We start from the raw sequence: 22,800 nt of genomic DNA on the forward strand, positions 1-22,800 counted from the left end.
GCAAGGGGGTGTGCTTGCAGACACCAGCCAGCCATTCATTCGTTTGTTGCGCTCCCTCTCCAGGTCCGCCCCCCGTGTTAAGCACGTGGAAATGGCATTGGATTTTGTTCTAGGAACCATGGGGTTTGGGGGAGAAAACCAGGAAATTTTTTATCTAGTGACTATCGTTTTCTTTTCTTTTTTTTTAAAACATTTTATTAGGGGCTCATACAACTCTTATCACAATTCATACCTATACATACATCAATTGTATAAAGCACATCCGTACATTCTTTGCCCTAAACATTTTCTTTCTTTTTTTCTTTTCTTTTTTTACATTTCATTAGGGGACATACAACTCTTTCATTAGGGGTCATACAACTCTTATCACAATCCACACATATACATACATCAGTTGTATAAAGCACATCTGTACATTCTTTGCCCTAAACATTTTCTTTCTTTTTTTCTTTTCTTTTTTTACATTTCATTAGGGGACATACAACTCTTTCATTAGGGGTCATACAACTCTTATCACAATCCACACATATACATACATCAGTTGTATAAAGCACATCCACACATTCTTTGCCCTAATCACTCTCAAAGCATTTGCTCTCCACTTAAGCCCTTTGCATCAGGTCCTCTTTTTTTTTCCCCTCCCTCCCCCCGTGGCTTTCATTTTCAAACATTGATATCACCCTTTAAAAATATAGAAGGCAGTGTTAAATTGAGGAAGAGCTCCATGTTTCTTTTCTATCACAGATAATTGATTGCATCTTTGGGCTCTTGAACTGCATAACAGCGAAAGATCTGAGTAGGTCCTTGTCCTCACAAGAATTGTGTTTCTAAGGGAAGTGCGCCTTCTGTTAGGCTCTGAGACGAGAAGGTTTGTTTTCTGCACCTACCTCCCTGGTAGCAAAATTGGGGATAGGCAAAATGCTCACCTGTAGACATGCGAATCAATATTTAGACATGAATGGCTCAGTCACTTAAATCAGTGAACTACACCGAAACCTAGTTAGGGAGTAGTCATTGTTCTTCTTCTGTGTGGTTGTTCGTCTTCAGCAATAATAGAAAAAAAGAAATCTTGATTTTTTTAAAAAAAGGAAGCTTGATGTCTTTAGCGAGACACACCATGCAGAAGCGTGTAATGTAAATGTAAATCATGTCAGCAACTTGTTAACCAGCCACACACGCGGCCCCCTGTTGCCTCTGCAGTGCGCTGTGCTGTACACCACCATCAGCGGCCAGCGAAGACTTCGGATTCACAATCTTGGGTTAAACTGCAGCTCCCAGCTCGGGGATCTCTATAAGAGCTGCGAGACAGATGCTCTCATCAACTTCTTTGCCAAGTCAGGTACCTCTCCGCTCATCCTGTGGCCAGTGTGCCTTGGGGGTCCACTCGCTGAGGCGAGCCGTGTTGGTTAGTTTAGGTGGGTGTATGAAAGCCCCACGTGGTGGGGTAAATTCAGATCCTTACCCTAGCAGGGGCTAAGGAGTACAGTCCTCCTCTCTGACTCCAGGTTAATGACGGGGAAGTTCTCTTTACTGTTTCCTCCAAAAGAGAGGCGAGTTAAAATGTAGCAAGTGATGCTTAGCTACTTCTTGTGACATTTGAATGGACTGCTGTCCCTAATCATCAGAGTGAGCGCCTTATCCACTCCGGATGACTGTGCAATGGGAGGGACATTCTGGCTAAATTGCCTCCGGCTTTCCTCCTGAGGTTCTATCCCAAGCTTTAGGAAGAGCAGCAGTCCCACCTGCTGGAGTGCAGGCTATCAGATGATGGTGAAGTCGCCTCTTTCCTCTGGGTGTAAAGATCTGTTTTCGTACCTGAGGAAAACTCTAGAGCCCTCTGTGTTGTCCGGAAACCGTTGTTCTCCGTATGGCGATCACCATCATTAGTTAAAAGGGACCATTAACAGAGGATGTGGGGTTTTTCTGAGCCCTGTTACTCCTTGCTGGGTAGTCTGAAGACAATAGCAACATGTGTGTTGGTTTTCCAGAATTCGTTGAAATGGGCTCCATCTCTGAGCTAAAACTTCTGATACTCTTTCCCTTGTTGTTGTTCACATAGCTTTTAAAGCAATTCTACACCAGCCCTTGAAGGTCATCCGGGAAATCCTGGTTAATCAAACTGCCCATATGTTGGCGTGCTACCGGAAGAATTGTGCCAGTCCGTCTGCAGCAAGCCAGGTGAGCTGCCTACTGTACTGATTTGCTAAAGGCTTACAAATAGCTACCCGTCCCTCCAGCATATGCTACGGGTGGCGCCTTGGGCGATGGTCCAGGCACGAGGGGCTCCAACAACGACTGTGGGACAATTGAACTAAAAGGTAATGAATGCACTTCTTCCACAACTTGTTGAGGCCCTCCCGTAAAAGCTGTCGAGCGCCCTACACCAACCAAGAAGGCAGAGAGGGCCGTTTGTGGGTGCTGTGGTATTTTTAGCCAACCTTAAAAAAATACTTTAAAGATGAATGGCTTTAGGAAATGCCTGAATCCAAAAGTGTGTGTACATTGTGTTGACAGCCCCTACATGATGTGCAGACAAAAGAATGTTCCATAAAATCAGGGTCACAACCTCAACAGGATTCTCCCCTCACAGAGACGCACATTTGGTTGTGAACTGTGCGTGTTTACATCCTGTGGGGACACACTAACAGAGTCAAGATGCTGATGGCAGCAACAGCACCCTTTAAGTTCGATAAACAGACAGAACTGAAACACACCAACAGTACCATCCGTGTTTACTTGGAAGCGATTCATAGATCAGAAGAAGAGTTTTAAAATAATTCTCCCTGGGGGATCAGCTGGGATTTTGAAAGGGGTGGTCCTTTTCCATACACCTCTCGGTGGAGCAGAAAAAGCAAAGCCTCGGGTGCCACTGATTTGAGGTCTGTTGTCACAGCCCCTCTAGCCTCTGCCCATCAAAGTTAGACGCCCTCTCCAGAGTTGTGTGTGGACGCTCTGAGGGTGGAATGTTGATTAGAAGACGGCGGCCGATGGGGATGCTTTGGGGCTCATTCCCGCCAGGAGGGGATGCTTGAGAGTACGTCTGAAACCCCACCAAAAAGTCGGCTGTCAGCAGTAAACATAATGTAAATAAGTGTGAGGAGCCAAATTCATACTCTAGGCTCAGGAGGGGAAACATTTTTTTTTAAGCCGCACTTTTATTGGCGTGATTGTTTTCCTAAAAACCTCCTTTCTGTGCCGTCCAATCGCTGAGATGGGTCATTCGATTTTCTGCCGCCCGTGTCCATAATCACGTAAGCACCTGGTGAACCTCATCATCGTCCTGCCCGGAGTGTTGCCACTTCACTGACCTCGGGCAGCTCCCTTCCCCAAGGTGCCTGTTTGGTCCCATTGCACCCACCAGGAGCCCCCGGGGTCCAGCCTGAATGTCCGTCAGTTGTGAATGCTTTGAACCTCGGTTTTACTGTGGCTCTTAGATCTCTGGGCTGTCTCTGGAGTGTCTCACACTTCACAAGCACTCCTTGAAGGAGAGAAGCTCCAGTTAACCTCCTCCCTGGAAGTTTATTTGCTAATGTTAAACAGATCGAAGAGTCAAAAACAACTCTGTTGCCTATTTAAATGGAGTGGGGGGGGGAGCGGAGAGCCAACCAGTCATTTCCTTCGGGTTTAAAAGTTAAACTCTTTGTCTCTGCTACTAGCTCATCGTTAACCCATTATATGTGTTTCTTCTATGAAATCATGACCGTGCCTTCTTTTCTCTGAAAAAGTTGTTGCCTATTAGTCTACATCTTAGGATGAGATGTTTCGTTCTCCACCAGCAAAGCTCATGTGCAGGACTTACAGACTTTTAAAAGCATGCTTCTCCATCACCAACAGCCGTGCTTTAAAAAATGATCCAGTATTCACATGTAGTCTGTAAGTTAGAGAGATTAAGAAGCCACTGGGAAGCGTGATATTAAAATATACCCTTAGTTAATGGAAAACAGAGAATAGCTAGTCTCCGACTTCCCTCAGGGACTATAACTTCACATGCGGTGCCCTCCACAAGTATACATGGAGGGATTCTTCTGGGAACTCCACTGTTTGACTGTGGAATCTCATGTTTCCTTGGTCCGAGCAAGGCCGTTAAAGAAAGAGCTCCGTGCTGGGGTTATATGTCTCTGGACCTCAGAAGGACAGCCCTTTGTCGACAGCCAGGGCCGGCAGCTGGTGGAGAGCGGAGAGGTTACAAGGGCACGAAACAGAGTAGAAAGAGGTCCTCCCTTTCAGGGTTCTACGGCAAATGCTTAAAAAAAAAAAAAAGTTAAATATGCTTGTAAGCTCCTGCAAGGTAGATTTTATTTTTTCACATTAAATCTCTATTAACTGTACCAAGCTTCAATCTACTACACACTTTGGGAGTGTTGTGACTTCAAATGATAAAGCTCAGTGACCTTAACTATAGTAGTACTTGTGCTTTTAAAAATCCATTGCCACTTATGTCATCTTAAAACCCAAACAAGAATTCTTTAGAATCAAGCCAGACTTTAAAAAAAAATCATTTTATTGGGGGCTCGTACAGCTCTTATCACAATCCATCCATCCATCGTGTCAACCACATTTGTACATTTGTTGCCATCATCATTCTCCAAACATTCGCTTTCTACTTGAGTCCTTGGTATGAGCTCCTCATTTTCCCCCTCCCTCCCCAACCCTTTCTCCCTATCCCTTGATAATTTTAAAATTATTATTATTTATCACGTCTTACACTGACCTATGTCTCCCTTGAACCACTTTTCTGATGTCCATCCCCCAGGGTGGAGGTTATATGTAGATAATTGTGATCGGTTCTCCCTTTCTCTCCCTACCTTAACCTTACCCTTCTGGTATCACTACTCTCATTATTGGTCCTGAGGGGTTTATCTGTCCTAGATTCCCTGTGTTTCCAGCTCTTATCTTTACCCATATACATGCTCTGGTCTAGCCAGATTTGGAAGGTATAATTGGGATCATGATAGTGGTGGGGAGGAAGCATTAAAGAACTAGAGGATAGTTGTATGTTTCATCATTGCTACATTGCACCCTGACTTGCTCATCACTTCCCCATGACCCTTCTTTAAGGGGATGTCCAATTGCCTAGAGAGAGGCTTTGGGTCCCCAATCTGCACCCTCCGTCATTCACCCTGATGTGATATTTCTCTATTTTTGATGCCTGATACCTGATCCTAGCGATACCTCATGATCACACAGGCTGCTGTGCTTCCTGCATTGAGCATTATGTTCTTTTAAGAAGTGTCTATCTGGGATCAAGTTAGTAACAGAAACTTAAAGATTACACAGGAACAGGAGGGGGCAGCGGATCTTTGTGCTGTGGGAGCGACAGCTCAGGGAGTTGGGTGGCAATTGTCCCGCGACTGGACGAATGTGCTCTGTGCCGCTGGATTGTGCACGGAGAAAAGGTGGAGCTCGTGCAGGTGTCTCTGTGGGTGTTCTCACCCACACCAAGCCATGCCATTCAGAGGATCGCCTGTGTCTTTTTCAGCTTATCCTGCCAGATTCCATGAAAGTGTTGCCGGTGTACATGAATTGTCTGTTAAAAAGCTGTGTGCTGCTCAGCAGACCAGAGATCTCAACAGACGAGCGGACGTTTCACAGACAGCTGGTCATGACCATGGATGTAGCCGACTCTCAGCTTTTTTTCTACCCGAAACTGCTGCCAATCGTAAGCACGCGGCCATGGCCCGTACCCCAGGAGCGTCTGGGAAGGGATCAAACGAAGGGGTTTGAAATCTCAAGCACCTTCAGAGCTTGTGGTGTAGGATCGGCACTGAGCCTCTGAATATGTCACATGCGTGTGTCACATGTGTTCCATATGGCGGGGGTGGGGTGGGGATATGAAGGGTTCCGGGCTGACTGGTTTTTTGAGATACTTGCTGTCGGTCCTTCTTCCACAACTGGCCCGTCTTCAGTGGAGCTGGCAGCTAGAAAAGTCAGGAATCAGCTGAGAAAGCTGCTCTCTGACATTAAAATGCATGTGTGTCTCTAAGATCCCAGACAGAGGTAGGCGTGCGTGCGTGTATTTATTTTTCATCCATGTGCGCGTGTCTAGTTGTTACCACTTACAATCAGAATGGCTCGGGTTGTTGTTTTGTGAGGTGCTGTTGAGTCCGTTCCAGCTCACAGTTGTTTGGGCCCAGTGGGGTAGCCACTGAGTCAGTCAGCCGTGCCCGTGTGCAATGAGAGGTTTCCACGTCAGCATCCGTTTGCGGAGACTGAGCTGCGCGTGTGGAACTTCCTCCCTGGCACCTAGCAGCCACCGCAGCGCAGCGTGCTTGCTCCAGCCGCGGGCTGGGGGAGAGCAGCAAGCCCCTCCACGTGAGTCCCAGAGGGGACTCACACCAAGCACCACGCAGGAAGGTGGCAGAGGACAGGGCAGCAGTTTGTTCTCATGGACATAAGGTCTCCGTGACTCAGTCACCTCCCAAGCCAGCTGCCACCCTGTTGTCCTAAGAGGGGTGTCAACCCTGTATCTCTGGCAGGCCACTGCACTCTGGGAATGGGGCCTTTTCCTGGAGGCCTACTAGGTTTCCGTTGAGGGAGATGACCGAGGAAAGCGAGTGAACTTATAGCTTCTTGATACTTGAACTCTCCATAACAAACCATCACTGCTGAATAGGTTAGGGAAAACGCTATTAATTCTTTGGAATAATATGAGCATCAGCTGTGAACTCTTGCACACGGCAGCTTTCCAGATAGAATTGGGTTATCAAACACCTCTAAGCAGAGAAGCCGGGGTTCCCAGGGACAAGCGCATTGCCACTGCTCTGAACTTCTCTGGCAGGGTCACCCGTGGCCAGCATGGGTCTGCATCCATTGGGTGGCCCTCAGCCCTTGTCTTTTCTGGCCTGTCAACAGCAGCTGACAGAGTCGGTCACTCCCCCTCTCTGGAAACAGCTTCAGCACATGACTTGAGCCATTGGAGGGTGCCTTCCCGGCTCCTCCTCCTGGTCCCTTCACTAGCTGACCCCACCAACTTACCCCATCCACTCTCTGTCTACTCTCCCCTTCTAGACACACATTCCCTTGCAATGTCCTCATGCCTTCAGATTCCCTTTACAAACACGTGATTCCCAAGTGCATATCCCCTGCCCTGTCCCCTGCTGAGAACGTCTCTCCTTGAATGTGAACTGGACGTTCTAACCCAAGCCCAGCTCTTACCTCCTAAATGTGAGGCTCCCCTGGTCTTCTCACCATCACCTTCCAGGGCTTCACCTCAGACATCTCTCTCCTGGCCGTCCTTCTTGCTTTCTCCTGTGTGCCACATCTCCCTGTCAGCACGTGCAAGTCACCTCTCCTTTCTGGCTCTGCCCACACCTCGCCGTCTCTCCTGCCATCTCCCAGATCCAAGCCTAATGAGCCCTCCCTGGAATGTTGCCCCAGCCTCCCAGCAAGCCTCCTGCCACCTATTTTCAACACCGACGTTAAAGTGATCTTGTTAAAGCCTATTAAAATATTTGTTAGCTCATGCCACTTCTTGACTGAGAAAAATCCAGGAAAAACAAACAAACATTTCACTTGAGGTGAAAAAGCGTTAAGTTCTTGCCACTGTTCTCTGCCCAATGCCATCCTATTACGCTCCCTGGTCTCACTTCACTGCAGCCAGGCTGGCTCCCTCGCTGACCTCCGATGCCTCGGGCAGGCTCTTGTCCCAGGCAGGACCTGTGCACTAAACTGTTCTGTTCAGACGGAAGGCTCTTTCCCCAGGTAGCTCCATGACTCCATCTCTCATCTCTTCAGATCTCAAATTTAAATCTGTGCCCTCTCGGCAAAACCTTCCGTAAAACTACCTGGTTTAAATTTGTAATACCCATCCCCGCTGCCACCCCGCACCCCCAATGTGCCCTACCCCATTCTCCTGCTTCCCTCGTCTTCCTAGAATTTCACACCCTCTAACAGTCTGTGTGTTTGACTTACCTGGGGTCCCTCAGCTCTCTCAAAACCATCAGCTGCACAGGCAGGAGAAAGGGCGTTGTCTGAGGGCCAGAAGGATGCCTGGCGGGCAGGAGGCACTCACTGAATATGCGCTACAAGGAAGGGAAGGAGGGGAAAGAGGCGGCCTCTGACTCTCCTGCCTTTGCCAACCCAGCACACTTTAGATGTCAAGAGTACAACCCTGCCTGCTGCTGTCCGGTGCTCGGAGTCTCGCCTTTCGGAAGAAGGAATATTCCTCCTGGCCAACGGTCTGAATATGTTCTTATGGTTGGGGGTAAGCAGCCCGCCCGAGGTGATCCAGGGAATCTTCAACGTGCCATCTTTCGCACATATCAACACAGATATGGCAAGTACCTTTTTTTTACCCCCATTGGTTTGGGGGGGTGGGGGGGAGTGGTGTAGGGTGGGTGGGTAATATTCAAAACAGAATTGAGATTTTTGTTATTGTTGTTCACGTACAACCCTGTATCAACTGTGTACTTATAGTTAACAAAGAAGAAGGAACAAGAAAGCGTATAGTTTTGTTTCAGGTTGAAATTATTTTGTGCGTTGACCTAACCAGCCGGTTTGGAGTTGTCAGTGTAAAGTTACGAGGTGACTTTCCTAGACATTCCGCGTCGGGTCCTCTGTGCCAGTCTCTGTGCTCTGGAAACTCTTCAGCTTCAATTCGTTCTCACGAGCAAGCCAAGGCATCGACCTTCTGCGGGTGAATAGTTGAGGCTCGGGGGCTGGTGCAGGCAGCCATTGACGAGGCAGAACTGAATGCCAGTGTCTCTCCACGGAGCTCATTCCTGGTGCTGAACTGCAGACCCAAAAGAATGGGCAGAAACCCATTCTGGGTGTTCTGCGGCAGGCTGAGCATGATGCATGAGTTAGAAAATAATTCCCACAAGAACAGAGTATACCCTGATGCAATCGTAACAGAAGAGGTGGGTGGTTAGAATTAGATGAATGTAATAGATGAATGTAATTGACTTTTTAAAAGTGTCTCGGGGAAAACTAGTGATTATTATTTGAGAATCAACTTATTGTCAACCTCATAGGCAGGCCTTATTTGCATGAACCTCCCTGCGATGGTGGGGCTGAGTGTGACTCTGCTACGGACGGTGTGTTCCTTAGTTCACAAGGAGAGCCCAGCAGACCGGCTGTGCCCCGAGCCTCCCTTCTCTGATGTCCACATGCTTCCGGCTACCCCAGGCCCCTAATTTCTGGTATGCAGGAACCAACATTTGTAACTACATAGCATGTTGGAGCAAGGGCCCGGACTAACTCTCCGCCTGCATAGATAGATGGCCAGTTTGGAGGGCTTCGTGTCCATTTGAAGGTCAACAGTATATGCTTAAGGGAATTTACCATTGTAAAGGTGTGTCTGTCTCACAAAGAGACTAGTTTTAAGACTGTTTTCATTCATTGCTGTGGTGTCTGTTAACGTGCCAGAAATGGCAGGATGTCTGCTTCCTAGCCGTGGAAATTAAAGAATGATTAGAAATGTTATTAATTTTTTATTGAAAGATCATTTTATTGGGGGCTCTTACATCTCTTATAACAACCCACACATCAATTGTATGAAGCATATTTGGGATTTTTTTGTGTGAGTGTCTTTGTAATCTTTTTTTAAAATCGTTTTATTAGGGGCTCATACAACTCTTATCACAATCCATACATACATCAGTTGTGTAAAGCATATATATACATTCATTGCCCTTATCATTCTCAAAACATTTGCTCTCCATTTAAGCCCCTGGCATCAGGTCCTCATTTTTTTCCCTCCCTCCCCGCTTCCCCCTCCCTCATGAGCCCTTGATAATTTATAATGTATTATTTTGTCATATCTTGCCCTGCCTGATGTCTCCCTTTACCCCCTTTTCTGTTGTCCATCCCCCAGGGAGGAGGTCACGTAGATCCTTATAATCAGTTCTCTCTTTCCAACCCACTCTCCCTCTACCCTCCTCCCAGTATCACTACTCACACCCCTGGTCCTGAAGGTATCATCACCCTGTATTCCCTGTGTTTCCAGTTCCTATCTGCACCAGTGTACATCCTCTTGTCTAGCCAGACTTGCAAGGTAGAATTCGGATCATGATAGTGGGGGAGAGGGAGCATTTAGGAACTAGAGGAAAGTTGTATTTTTCATCATTGCTACATCGCACCCTGACTGGTTCCTCTCCTCCCCGAGACCCTTCTGTAAGGGGATGTCCAGTGGCCTACAAATGGGCTTTGGGTCTCCACTCCGTACTACCCACCCCCCATTCACTATGGTAAGATTTTTTTGTTCTGATGATGCCTTATACCTGATCCCTTCGATACCTCATGATTGCACTGGCTGGTGTGATGAAGCATATTTGTACAGAGATTGCCATCAATATTTTCTAAACATTAACTTTCTATTTGAGCTCTTGGTATCAGCTCCTTAGAAATGTTATTTTTTTTCTTTTCAGAAATGTTATTTTTTAAAACAAAACAAAATACAAATATTGAGTAGACAAAGAACTCTGAGTCTGAAGAAGGTTTTCATAAGCTTTAGAAAGCTTCCTTCTACATTATAATGTATTGACATGCTCTGTGCGCCCGTTGCCGTTGACGACAAGTCATGATGACCACTTGATGTATGTCAGGGCTGGCTCTTCAGGGACTGATTTCTGCAGGTAGATGGCTGCCAGGGCTTTCTTTCAAAGCACCTCCCGATGGACTCCGCTGCTAGCCTTTTGGTTAGGAACCAAATACTTAACTATTATAACTACAGGACTACTAGTATTTACCTCTGGGGGGGGGGGACCCAACTCACTGCCATAGAGTCAATTCCAACCCCAAGTCACCCTGTCGAACAGAGTGCAGCTCTCCCCGTGGGTGTCTGCACTGGGACTCGTAGCAGGAGAAGAAAGCCTCATCTTTTTCCCATGGAACAGTTGGTGACTCTCTGAACTGCTGACGTTGCAGTTAACAGCTTAACGATACTTGATGAGTTGAATGTAAGAGCCAAAAGAGTAAGTTAAAAAGTATTGCTGCAAAATCATTTCCTTAAAAAGCCTTAATTTTTTTAAATGTCAAAATCTGAAGCTGTTGTTTCTCAGTATATTCTCCATCTAGATCTACGCAGTTCTGGGCAGGGTTTCCATCTCTCTAACCAATCCCCCCAAATCCTGTGCTCTTAGCTGCACACCACAGCAATGTGGACGTGTGGGCATCCTGGAGACTTAAATCGCATGCTGCTTCAATACCTTTCTTTGAGTGGGGCCCGGGGTGATGTGTGTGCGGGGGTGGGGGTGGGCGTTGAGAAATCTGAAGGGGCAAGATCAAGGCTGTCATGGATGGAATATAGACTCCCCTGACATTTTTACAGTACAGCCCTGTTACCCTCAGAGAATGAACAGGTACATTGTTGTGATGGAGTGGGGAAATTCCCTAACACAACTTCCCTGGCCTTTTCCTCACCAGTGTACTTTTAAATTTTTGTAAAACTTCTTCCTAAAAGCCCCTGTGGTTGCCCTGTGTTCTGCAAGAAAAATCTGTATAAGTCCCAAATAACATTTGCCATGACCTTCTGAACTGACCTCTCAGGCCCAGGTGATCCCTCAGAAGCTACTGTCTGGTTGGACCTTTTATTGAAGGCACCTTCACAAAGCTCAGGCCAGTACATTCCGGAGAGACCTTGTCCGCAGCCGTCCCCTGCCTGGATCGGCGGGAACCTCGGTAGCCATGCTTTTTAAGGGACTATCCACACAGACGAGCCAGAGCCGCTCCCTCACAAGTTAGCAGGCCGATAGGTTTGCGCTCTCTGCACTCTCTTCAAGAGCTAAAACAACCACAGAAAAGCGTGGCCATGTTCGTGCTGGAGGCAGTAAGGACCATGAAGCAGGTGTTTACCTGTCCGGGCGTTTTGCCTCGTAGGAACCCAGTGTAGCAGAGTAGAAGTTCCCCAGAGCATTTTGTATGTGGTTATCTTTACTACTATTTATTTGCATTTCATTTATTATCAGTCCACTACAAGTTGGCTCCAAGTTGGTGTTCACAGGCCTACGGCTCTTTTGGCTGGGGTTTCAGTGTCTCGGGGAGCAGCCCACCCTGTGTGTCCTTGGAAGGAGCCCTCTCCTCTGTCCCTCACTGTCATCGAGTCGATTCTAACTCAGAAGGACGGGAAGGAGAGGGTAGAACAGCCCTGCAAGTTTCCAAGCCTGGAGCTCTGGCGCCCGGGGCTGGTTTCAAACAGCCAGTCTTTCCATAGCTCCTGGTGCTTAACTGCTTCTACCACCCAGGCACCTGGGAAACACAGGAAGTGCATTTGGTTGCTAAGGAAAGGAGGAACCTGAATGCCAGAGAAGGCAGTAGAGAGATGCAACGTGAACCATGATGAATGTCCCGCTCTTCTGACAAGTCCTGTGGAAAACGTTGGTCACGATTTCTTCCTGAGAGCCGTGGCTTCCTGGTGAAGCGTCTAGCTCCCCTTGGCTGTGGCTCATTCCCAGGTGATCTGTTATCTCTTGGCATCTTCTTGAGCCCTGCCATTCAGTCTGTCTTAGTTGAAGACATGCCCACCACCACCCCCCAGGCTGCTGTGTGCAAGAAGAGCCTTTTCTTCGCAGACCATTCACCAGGTTGCGGGTCGATCCGAACCGGTGCTTCCTGGTGTTTGGGAATGTATGTGATCATGCCTCAGGGGCTGCAACTGGTTCTACGGCTGAATGAAGTGCATTCTTTTTCTTTCTCTCCACACAACCCGGACACCCGCGTCTTGAAAAGGGATGAAGGCTTCCTGGGAAGGGGCCAGAGCACCCCCGCGTAAACAGGCACGCATTGTGTCTGCGTGCTGCTGGGCCTGGGCCAAATGCCAGCAAAGGGTTTTTATTTTCACCTGACAATTGAGTGGTTTGTCGATAGAAATGTATGTCCGTACGAACGAACGCTTGTAGAGATGTCCCCCGGCCCCATTTTCGGTTTTCAGGGAAATGAACGAAACCAGTCATCAAGGTATGTTTTCAGATCTGACTCCCTGGCACTGTTGCTTCTGTCTGCATGCCATTAACTATAATGAACCTTAAACTCAGATTTTCTTAAATCTAGACATTACTGCCTGAGGTCGGGAGCCTGTACTCTCAGAAACTCAGGATGATAATGAGTACTCTCCAACAGAAGAGGCCATATTCAATGAAGGTGAGAATGACATAGTTTTTCTCCTCCGCTTTCTTCAAGGGTTTCTCTTATTTTATTAAAGATTTTTTAAATGCATGTTTGATATATTTATGAGGCTGTCTTTGATATCAGAACTCCCACTGTCCTTGGAAGCATACTCAGGATCGAAAACAAACTCTGCACTGTCAGGTCAATGCTGACCCATAGCCGCCCTCCAGGAGATTGCCCCTGTGGGTTTCTGAGCTGTCAGTCTTTCCAGGAACTGAAAGCCGCATGCTTCTCCTGCAGAGTAGGTGGTGGGTTCAAACCACTGACTATGTGGTAGCAGCCCAACCCACTGAGGCTCCTATAGGAATGAACAGGCACTCCTAATTATTAGGTGTGCACAAGAGCTAGACATAGACAGTATTCACCATAATTAGACATAAACCAAACTCCCTGCCATCGAGTCAATTATGACACAGAGTAGAACTGCCCCTGGGGTTTCCAAGACTAGCTCGTTAGACAGACGCAAACATAACAGCACAGGTCATTTTCAAAGACTGTTACCTTGATAATCACGAAGATTCCCTGGCTGGCTTAAGAGCAATTGATAGCAACAGTAGGTGTGGGATGACTTTTCCTTAGGAGCTTAAAATTACCGAACTGTGCAAGTATCTTTCCAAACTAAACATGGTCTCTACTGCGCATGCTCCGAGGTAGGGTCAGGAGATCCGAGGCTCCCATGAAACACAAACTGAAAACTTGGACTTTCTGGCAGAACTTATGGTGGTCCAGCTTTGTGCCCAACTGTGGCCACGGAGTGCCTGCCACCGGCTCCGGAAGCAGAGATGAGACTGAAAGCAGAGGTCATCCCTATACTCACCAGCCTCTCCTTCAAGGAAAACATAAAGCAAAAGCTCTTCCCTACTCTGTTTTCTGTTCTCACCCTTGCTCCAGTAAGCCCTTACCAAGATCCTGTCAGCTTGGTGGTAAACATACCTGGAGGAAACTCCGGATAGTAATATGTAGACAAAGTATAAGCAATTGCACAGTGAAATCAGTAGAGCTTGCATGGCTAAGGACGCGTCCTTTCTTATGGAGACCGTATGGGCGGTTCTGCTCTGTCCTCTAAGGTCGCTCTCTCTGAATGGACCCGATGGCAATGGATGGGTTTGCTTGGGTGTTTGCCTTTTGTTTGTAAGCTCTCTCCATAATTTGACATGCTCAACTTTCTGAATGTCATCAGAGAAAGAATCTAGGAGGTACCTTGACTTCACTTTCTCCTGCTTCCCATGAACAAATATGAAATGGAGGCCCAGAGGATCCGCCTATTAGTCAGCGCCACACAACTCCATTGGGACCGATCCCCTACTTAGTCCCAGCATCGCTTTGTCCTCGGCCTTTGATAAGGGGCCACAGAAAGGAAGCAGTGGAAGCAGGCCTTTAAAGAATCAAGCCAAGGAAGCAGAGCCGGAATGCATAGTCAGGGAGAGCAAGGGCAAATCCAGAAGCCGCAGTTGCTGATCCAAACAATGCTGGCTGGTTTTCCAGAGAACCATCCCTGCGAGCTTATACGTGCTAGCAAGCAAACAGCAGCAGCAACAACACAGATTTCTTCCACATTGTGTTTCCATACTACCAAGTCTTTTTGGTAAAATCGATTGGTTCCACGTGTGCCAATTATCATTCCTTACTTCCTCTTGGTTTTCCAGAGTAGTCGCGGCAAACAAAATCAACAAACCCCACTGTCATCACCTGCAGTGGAAACATAGGCACTGTAAAGGGCAGAGTTGAAATGCCACCACAGTGCCTCCAGGGCTGTCAGTCAGTCTTTCTACCTGGGGGGGGGGGGCGTGTGGTGTGTGTGTGTGTGTGTGTGTGTGTGTGTTGATCCACTTACCCTTTGGTTTAGCAGTCAAGTGCTTTAAACCGTGGCCCCACCAGCACCCCTAGTGTACTCTTCGCACAGGCTCCTTTTCAGTCTTCACAAAGGTCAAGCATACCTTGCTCCATGCCGTTTCTGCTCGTTCTTTCTTTCAATCTACAAATATGTATTGGACACTCGAGACATGCCAGATGTTTCGACACCTTGCTTCTCAGGAGGATAAAAAGCCTGTGTTCCCTGCATGTGTTTCTTTCTTCCCATTGCTCCAGTTTTCCCTGGGCTGCCCCATCACTCAATCCCCGAACATGATACGGGACCAGCAATGGCCATTTGAATAATTCCCCCAATGCCGCATGACCAGAGGTGACCCCCTAGAGACCTGTGAATGAGGGAAACCGAATAGTCTCAGTCCTACCCCATATTTCTTCCTCTGACTTGTGTGGCTGTGGCCCCTGCGGAGAAAGCTATTTCTGCGTCCAGGCAGCCTGACCACCACCTCCATGCGACTCTTCCTTTCTTTGCCCCTTCTGAAGAAAGTACTGGGATTTCCATTGCTCTCTACAGAGCTGAGAGCGGCAGAGAAAGACATTTCCCTTGGAGCCAAGAATCTCTCAATGCTGCATTCCCACGCCTGGTGGTGCCCAGGCACACCTGACAGAGGAAGGGGTACAGTGAGCACCACGCGCAAACCAAGAAGCTAACCCGAGAGAATGCCTCACAAAGGGGGAGCCTCCTCCCACTTAATTTCCACACACAAAAGAAATTAGTCTCAGCGCCGGCCCTCCATGATTTCTCTCTGCACCTCCTGTGGTATCGCTGGGCCCAGACCCTCACTGCCGTGACCCGAGACTGGTCATAGCCAAATTGTAGCAGCAATCAAAACACGTTTAAGGAGAAAACAGCTTCCATTGCAGGTCTACCAGGAGGCCAGTCCAAACTCCATTGAACAAATAGCCCTCATGAGGTTGTGTGGCTTCCCCTGACCAGGGGGAAAGCTGTCTGGGCTCACTGCATAGGTAAGGAGCCCTTTCTGGTGGTGGAGTAGCTTCTGTGTTGGGCTGCTAACTGCAAGGTCATTAGGTCAAATCTACTAGCTGTTCCCTGGGAGAAAAAATGAGACTTTGTAGTCCTGGGACGATTCACATCTCAGAAACTCGCCAGGGGGCAGTTCTGTGCTCTGTCACTACCAGTCCCAATAGACTCTGGCAGTGAGTTTGGAGTTTGGAGCATCTGCCCCAATTCCCATCGTGACCACCTCCCACCTGGAAGATTCCTATAGCTGCCTGTCTGGTGCCCCCATCTCCCGCCTGCCGCCCGCAGCTGTCTCTTCACAGTAACACCTTCACTGAAGCCAATTTGCTACTGAAATCTCACACTTAGTATCACGGCAGTTTGTTCCTCATTGCCGCCTGCTCTTTCGAAGCCTGTGTTAATTCACACGCCAGCGGTATATGGAATGTTCTCCGAAAACACGCACGCACTCATTCGGGAAAGCCTTTCCTCGCTGCCATTGTGAACCTTTCCCACCGCCCTCCGCGCAGGTTTCCCTGTGGCCCTGGCTTGCGATTCCCGCTTCTCTCCGCTTGGGGACACAGCCAATTGGCGCCCCTGGTGCGCTGCAGCGCGCAGAGGACACCGTCACAGCTGATCCCTTGTTGCTTTTCTGTCTCCGCCCGCAGCTCACAGTAGTCAAGCAGCGAGAGCAGCCCGAGATGGTTTTCCGGCAGTTTCTGGTAGAAGACAAGGGCCTCTACGGGGGCGCCTCCTACGTGGATTTCCTTTGCTGCGTCCACAAGGAGATCTGCCAGCTGCTGCATTAATGGAGCGGCCCTGCGTGTCTAGGAGAGCATCCCCTCCTCGGTGCCTAATTCTCCAGAGTAGCTCGTTTTGATTTCTTGCTCACTTTCAGAATAGCTTTCTTTCCAAGACGGCATTTAGAACTTCGGCTTCGGTGCTCAGGTAAAAAGCCAGTGAAGGTACGCGCCGTACCTTAAAGGGAACAGTCTATTTCTGATGGCACAATTTTTAACGTTTAAAACTGATTCCGTTGACATTTCACGGAAGCGTTTACAGAACTGTAAACATTCTCCATTTTCTTTCTCTGTGCTAGACATATAAATTATTTTTCAAATTGTATAGATTTGGAGTAAAAAGTTGTCTTGGTTCCTCTCCCATTTGCAGTGAGAAAAAAACCTTAATTTTTACATTATACCTAATTTTTAAAACCATGTAACCCCATTGAATACATTTTTCAACTTAAAGTTTGCATTGCAGACTTTTAATAACCTTGGAATCTTATCTGGTAGAGCTGGCATTGTTCTACCTCCCCCCCCCCATAATTATATGTTGTGTATGTTTAAACTGTTTTCCAGTTGTTTTGTCTATAAAACTGTATCAACATTCCTAATGATTCTTTGTACAATTTTGAAGGTTTCTACCTGTATATAATGGATCTTAACCAGTACCAATAAATCACTTCATATGCTCTTAACCAGTGAAATTACTCGGTTTTGGTTTTGTTTTATAATGTTTGGGAAAGAAACGAGTGTTCCTCACAGTGTCCATGGCCAAAAGTTGATTGGGTGGGATCACTAAGAAAAAATTAAGAAAACAATTATTTTTGTTTTAAAATAAAAAGGAATTTAAAGATTGCAGAATCTTACGTAATAAGCAAACTGAGGAGCTATGAGAGTCTGAGCTTGAGAAAGACTCTTTGAAAAGTTCTTTGTGGAGAGCCGAACAGTACAGTCAGGACGCTGAAAGGTGACCCCGAGAAACCAAAGGGCAAGATGTCTGTGTGCAGACGTGCACAGAGGAACATAAGGGAAAAAACCTGTAAGTCCCTGTCAATTTTGCAGAATTTTCCAAGAAGTGTTCTGAAAGGTGGAAGACCATGTCTGGGAAGGAGAAATCCAAATTTGCTGGGATGGCAAAGGCAGACAATGGGAAATGAAGGGTTGTGGGCCAGCTAAGGGCGGCAAGAAGAAGGACTCCAACGCGCCCAAACGACCGCCGCCAGGATTCTTCCTCTTCTGTTCTGAATTCCGCCCCAAGATGAGATCGACAAACCCTGGCATCTCCATTGGTGATGGGGCCCAAAAGCTGGGTGAGATGTGGAGTAACTTGAGGGACCGTGAGAAGCAGCCTTACATCAACAAGGCGGCAAAGCTGGAGGAGAAGCATGAAAAGGATGTCGTGGACTTTAAGTCCAAAGCCAAGTTTGATGGTGCGAAGGGTCCTGCCAGTGTTACCTGGAAAAGGGTGGAAGAGGAAGATGAAGAGGAGGAGGAGGAGGAAGAGGAATAGAGAACAGTTTCTTTGGGGAAAAAAAATTCTTTGAGGCTAAGGTAAGTGGAAACATGCTACAGGAGGTCACTAAATTATTATGAAATCCACCGCTACCCTGGTAACCCTCATGCCAAGTCGCTTCCAACGCCTGGCAACCCTGCTACAATAGTAAACTGTCACCCATATAGGGTTTCCAAGGCTGTGCTCTTGACAGAGCAGACTGCCACACCTGTCTCGCATGAAGTGGCTGACGCATTTGAAGCACCTTGCCGCCCGCTCTTGTATCTCAGCACCGAGAGTGGCTTTGGGAGGGGGCATAGGCATCAACCCTACATCTGCTTTGTTCAACTTGTTATCAGTTATAAAACCTCAAGCACAGTCAGCATACGCCCACGAGCTTCCCTCTGCTCTGTGAAAACGGCCACATTTCGTCTTCTCAGCAACCCTAGTCCTATCATCAGCCCTGTTGCACACATGCAGAAACAGGCTTGAGGTGGTTACCCGCCCTGTCCGTGACTACATGGCCAGGCTTGTTTATTAAATCATGAAACTGAGTTGCATAACAAACACACACAGGACTAAATCTCCTGCACATGTTAGCCAACTGGCTTGATGTTTCGAGATGACTCAGACAAATTAATAAATATATATAAAGGGGGTACCCAAAATAAACCGGAATTTCATTTTTCCCCAAAAGCTATGTATTTAAATTTTTATTCAAAGTTCTCTCCATTACGCTTAATACATTTGACAAATCTGCAATTCCATTCTGGAAACATTTCTCAAATTCATCTGTTTGGATGGCTGACAGCACCTCCTTTTTTTTCCTCCCCTCTTCTATATCGCCAAATTGCTGTCCTTTCGTGTCCCTCTTCATTCGCAGAAACAAGTCGCACGGAGCGAGGTCTGGTGAGTAAGGTGAATGAGGCAAGAGAGCAAGGCTGTTTTTTGCCCCAAACTGGCACACTGAAATGGTGGCGTGAGCAGGTGCATTGTCCTGGTGGCAAAACCAGTACCCCCGCTGCCATAAATTGGGCCATTTTTTGTCACACACAATGTGCGTGAGAATATTTTCAGAATCTCTATGAGAAAGCTTGATTATCATTCTGACCTAGTGGAACAAACTCCAAATGTACTATCCCCTTCACACCAAATAACAAATGGGCATCATCTTGATCTTTGATTTCACTTGACAAGGTTTTTTGGGCGAGGTGACGGTGGCTTGATTAATGCTTTCTTTCGGGCTTTTAAGAATAGCACCATGTCTTGTCACCAGTAATGACCTTGGTAAAAAAAAAAGTCTGGGTCACTTTGGAGCTGTTCTTTCAAAGCTTGGCAAGTTTCCACTAGGCCAGTGGCTCTCAACCTTCCTAATGCCACCACCCTTCAATACAGTTCCTCATGTGACCCCCCCCCAACCGTAAAATTATTTTCGTCGCTACTTCATAACTGTAATTTTGCTACTGTTATGAATCGGGCAACCCTGGGTTGAGAACCCACAGGTCAAGAACCGCTGCACTAGACTCTTTCCGGCTCAGAGCCCGAGGCACAAATTTCACAGCAGCCCCTCTCAACCCCAAACCTTCCGTTAACATTCACTCCACCGAGCTCCAAGCTACTCCAGAGAACTGCCCGTCTCTTCATGGTGTGTTGTCGGTCCTCGAGCACAACTGCATGAGTTTTGTCAATATTTTCATCCATTTGGGAAGTTGACCAGACATCCAGAACGAGGTTTGTCATCAACTGACATTTCACCTTTTTTTGAAATGAGAAAACCACTCATACACTTAAGTTTTTCCCATAGCGCTGTCCTTGTTAGCGGTGTTCAACATCACAACAGTCTCTGCGGCATTTTTCCTGAGCAGGAAATAAAATTTCACAGCCACACACTGTTCTCTTAAATCAGCCATCACAAAAATGAGGTTCAAGTGAAATGGTTTTATGAAAAAAAAATTCACTGTGACCAGAGAGAACCTTCCCAGGCAATGCCATTGGGTGCACTAACTTAGAGCAAGTTGCTTCATACTCACCTGGCGGGGAAAAGGTGCTCTATGAAATGTCTGCCAGTGGAAGCTTTTTCCAGTTTTTTGCACACCCCCTCCCATATGCATGTAGATGGATAGACAGCTGTAGAGCTGTTGGTACCCCAAACCAATGCATGCGTGCAGGGGTGAGCGAAATCACTTCTTGGAAGCGAGTTGTCAGTTGCCACCGAGCCGATTCCGACTCCCTAGATCCCATGTATGTCAGAGAGGCACTGTGCACGGTAGCATTTTCAGCACGGAGGGCTTTTAAAAGTAGATCCTTCAGCCTTTCTGCCCACGTACTTCTGGGTGGACTTGTAAGTCCAACCTTGCAGTTCGCAGCCAAGTGTGTCCACTGTCCCCACCCACTGGATCATGTGCTGGGCCATGGCACGGGTGGGAAAGAATGTAGGGAGTCTGTCCATCTGAATCATTAGTGGCTAAAAGTACACGTGGTCTCCAGCCGTTTTCCTACAAGGCCTGCCTGCAGCGGAGCACCTCCGTGCTGCTCCCACGGGACTGACTTTCCAGGCAGCACGCGCCATGTGGGACAGAGGCACAGAGCACACGCCTTCATTCACTGGAAGGGAATGTCATCCTTGGCTCTGTGTTCCCTTGTAGAACTCAAACCATTTACTAGAAGGGACAAGGGTCCACTCGTTTGCAAACAAATGAACTTTCTAAGTTGCCAGGAAGCCCAACAGTTGCTAAGGTATACTCGTACTAGGAGGGGTATGTTTTCCCTCGACAAAGATTGGCCACAACCTCCTATGTGCCGGCAGTGGCATAGACAGCCGTGAGCAGCACACGCGAGTCCATCGGGGCTTCTACCCCAAACCCACTGCCTTCGCGTTGATTCCGCTACAGGACTGTCCTGCTCGCGAGTTTCAGAGATTATCAACCTCTGTGGAGACAGACAGCCTCACCATTCTCTCATGGCCTGGCTGGTGGGTTTAAACCAAGACCTTGTTAAGTAGCCCGATGCTTAGCCCGCTGTGCCACCAGTGCTGCTTCAGGCTTTGCCAGGGAAGCACATAACAGATGTTTGACCTAGTTTAGGTGGGGACCGTGAAGTTCAGCGCCGGCTGTCACCCATGGGGGAACTAGCAAGTTCCAATCTCATGTGCTTTGTAAACATCAAGATATAAGCTGAGTGTACACACACACGCATGCAGAGTTAAGCCAGAGTTTGATCAAAGCACTGGGTCACTTCAAAAGAAACGAAGCAGGTCCTTCTTGGAGGAGCGAATGACATTTGAAGCAGAGAGTTTGCCCTTGGCTCCAGCAGAAAGGGGCTCCCAGCTCGCAAATGGAGAAGGGACGTGGTCCGGGGAAGGCTCCTCGGTTTTAAACTGTACTTTTCATAGGGCGGTGCTTGCCACTCTGCAGATGCTCGCGCGGCTAATTAGTTACGCAATTCGTCCTTGGATCACATGCTTTTCTTTTTTCAAGTTGATCCCAGCCAAGGTTCTGGGTCAGCATGTTTCAGAATTATCTCCCAGGACAGTCCTGTGCCGGGATATTCACCAGGACCCGGCTTCAAGGTGAAGGTGTTTACCAAGCCTGGTTTTGCAGGGTCCTTTGCGGATAGCATGTTTTCCCTGGCTCCTTTGTTCGCTCCCTCAGCAGGCAGAGCAGAAGCCCCTGTTCTGCCCCTAACAGCAGGTGTGAGAGAAGCAGGAGTGAGAGAAGCAGGTGTGAGAGAGTGAGAGAGAAGGTGTGAGAGAAGCAGGCATGGCCTCTGGCTTCCCTGTTACCCTGCGGCAGAGGTCAGACAGCCCTCCGCCCTCGTGGGCCTCCACCTGTCCTGACACCACTGCTCCTCCCTGCCGGCGGCCTTGACAGCGCGACGCAATGGCCACACAGCACTCACGCCCACAGTGCTCTCAATTAGAGGCTTCCGGGGGGTGGGGGGTAGGCAAACAGTAAGGATACAGTTATTGCTCACAGCATCACTTCTCACCAGCCTGTAGCCAGGTCGCTGGCAGAATCCTCAGCATGTCAGCCACGTGGGCCTTGGGCCTCTGCCTGCCCGCTGCCCCGTTAGTCTCAGCACCGGCCATCTGCTGGCCCCGGGGTCTCTGACTCACCGAGGCTGCTGTGCTGCTGGGGGCGGGGGGCACTTCTTCCCATGGTCCTAGGTTGCCCTCTCCTCCTGACGAAACTGCTCATCCTTCTGGGGGGGGGGGGGGCACTTAAAACTGACCAATCCCCTTACGTGTTACACATGCCCTATTTGCATAGGCCCAGCCAGTCATTCGGTGTGCATTGCAGAGATGTGGCTAGAAGACGTGTGTTAAGAAAGGTCGCTTGGCCACAGTAGGGATTTCCTAGAGGAAATTATGCTGAAGCTGAGGCCGGAGGAAATGAGAGGCCATTAGCCTGGTCACGGAGGGCTGTAGTAAATATCCCATCAGAACCGAAAAACCTCCAGGAAGGCCGGCGTGAGATGCTCGCATTACACTTACATTTTAAAAAGCGCATAAGCTTCCTAGAACGCATAGGGTGGCTGTGGGTCGGAACAGACTCTGGCCCCGCTAACAGCAACAACTAAAAAGCACCAAA

General features: G+C 48.1%; 1 protein-coding gene and 1 pseudogene across 1 annotated transcript in view; both read left to right on the plus strand.

Annotated features, from left to right (window-relative positions):
- The window catches only part of SEC24D (SEC24 homolog D, COPII component), a 103,439-nt gene extending 86,025 nt beyond the window's left edge, over positions 1 to 17,414 (plus strand). The window contains exons 18-23 of the mRNA XM_075543878.1: positions 1,201 to 1,339; positions 2,060 to 2,178; positions 5,480 to 5,659; positions 8,084 to 8,275; positions 12,988 to 13,077; positions 16,603 to 17,414. Coding sequence (XP_075399993.1) covers positions 1,201 to 1,339; positions 2,060 to 2,178; positions 5,480 to 5,659; positions 8,084 to 8,275; positions 12,988 to 13,077; positions 16,603 to 16,743 — 861 coding nt within the window. The 3' untranslated portion in view covers positions 16,744 to 17,414. The remainder of the gene's footprint in view (positions 1 to 1,200; positions 1,340 to 2,059; positions 2,179 to 5,479; positions 5,660 to 8,083; positions 8,276 to 12,987; positions 13,078 to 16,602) is intronic.
- LOC142442314 (high mobility group protein B3 pseudogene) lies at positions 17,371 to 18,229 on the plus strand (annotated as a pseudogene).
- The last annotated feature ends 4,571 nt before the right edge of the window (positions 18,230 to 22,800 follow it).

This window comes from Tenrec ecaudatus, chromosome 3, assembly GCF_050624435.1.
Source record: "Tenrec ecaudatus isolate mTenEca1 chromosome 3, mTenEca1.hap1, whole genome shotgun sequence".
Classification (NCBI taxonomy): domain Eukaryota; kingdom Metazoa; phylum Chordata; class Mammalia; order Afrosoricida; family Tenrecidae; genus Tenrec; species Tenrec ecaudatus.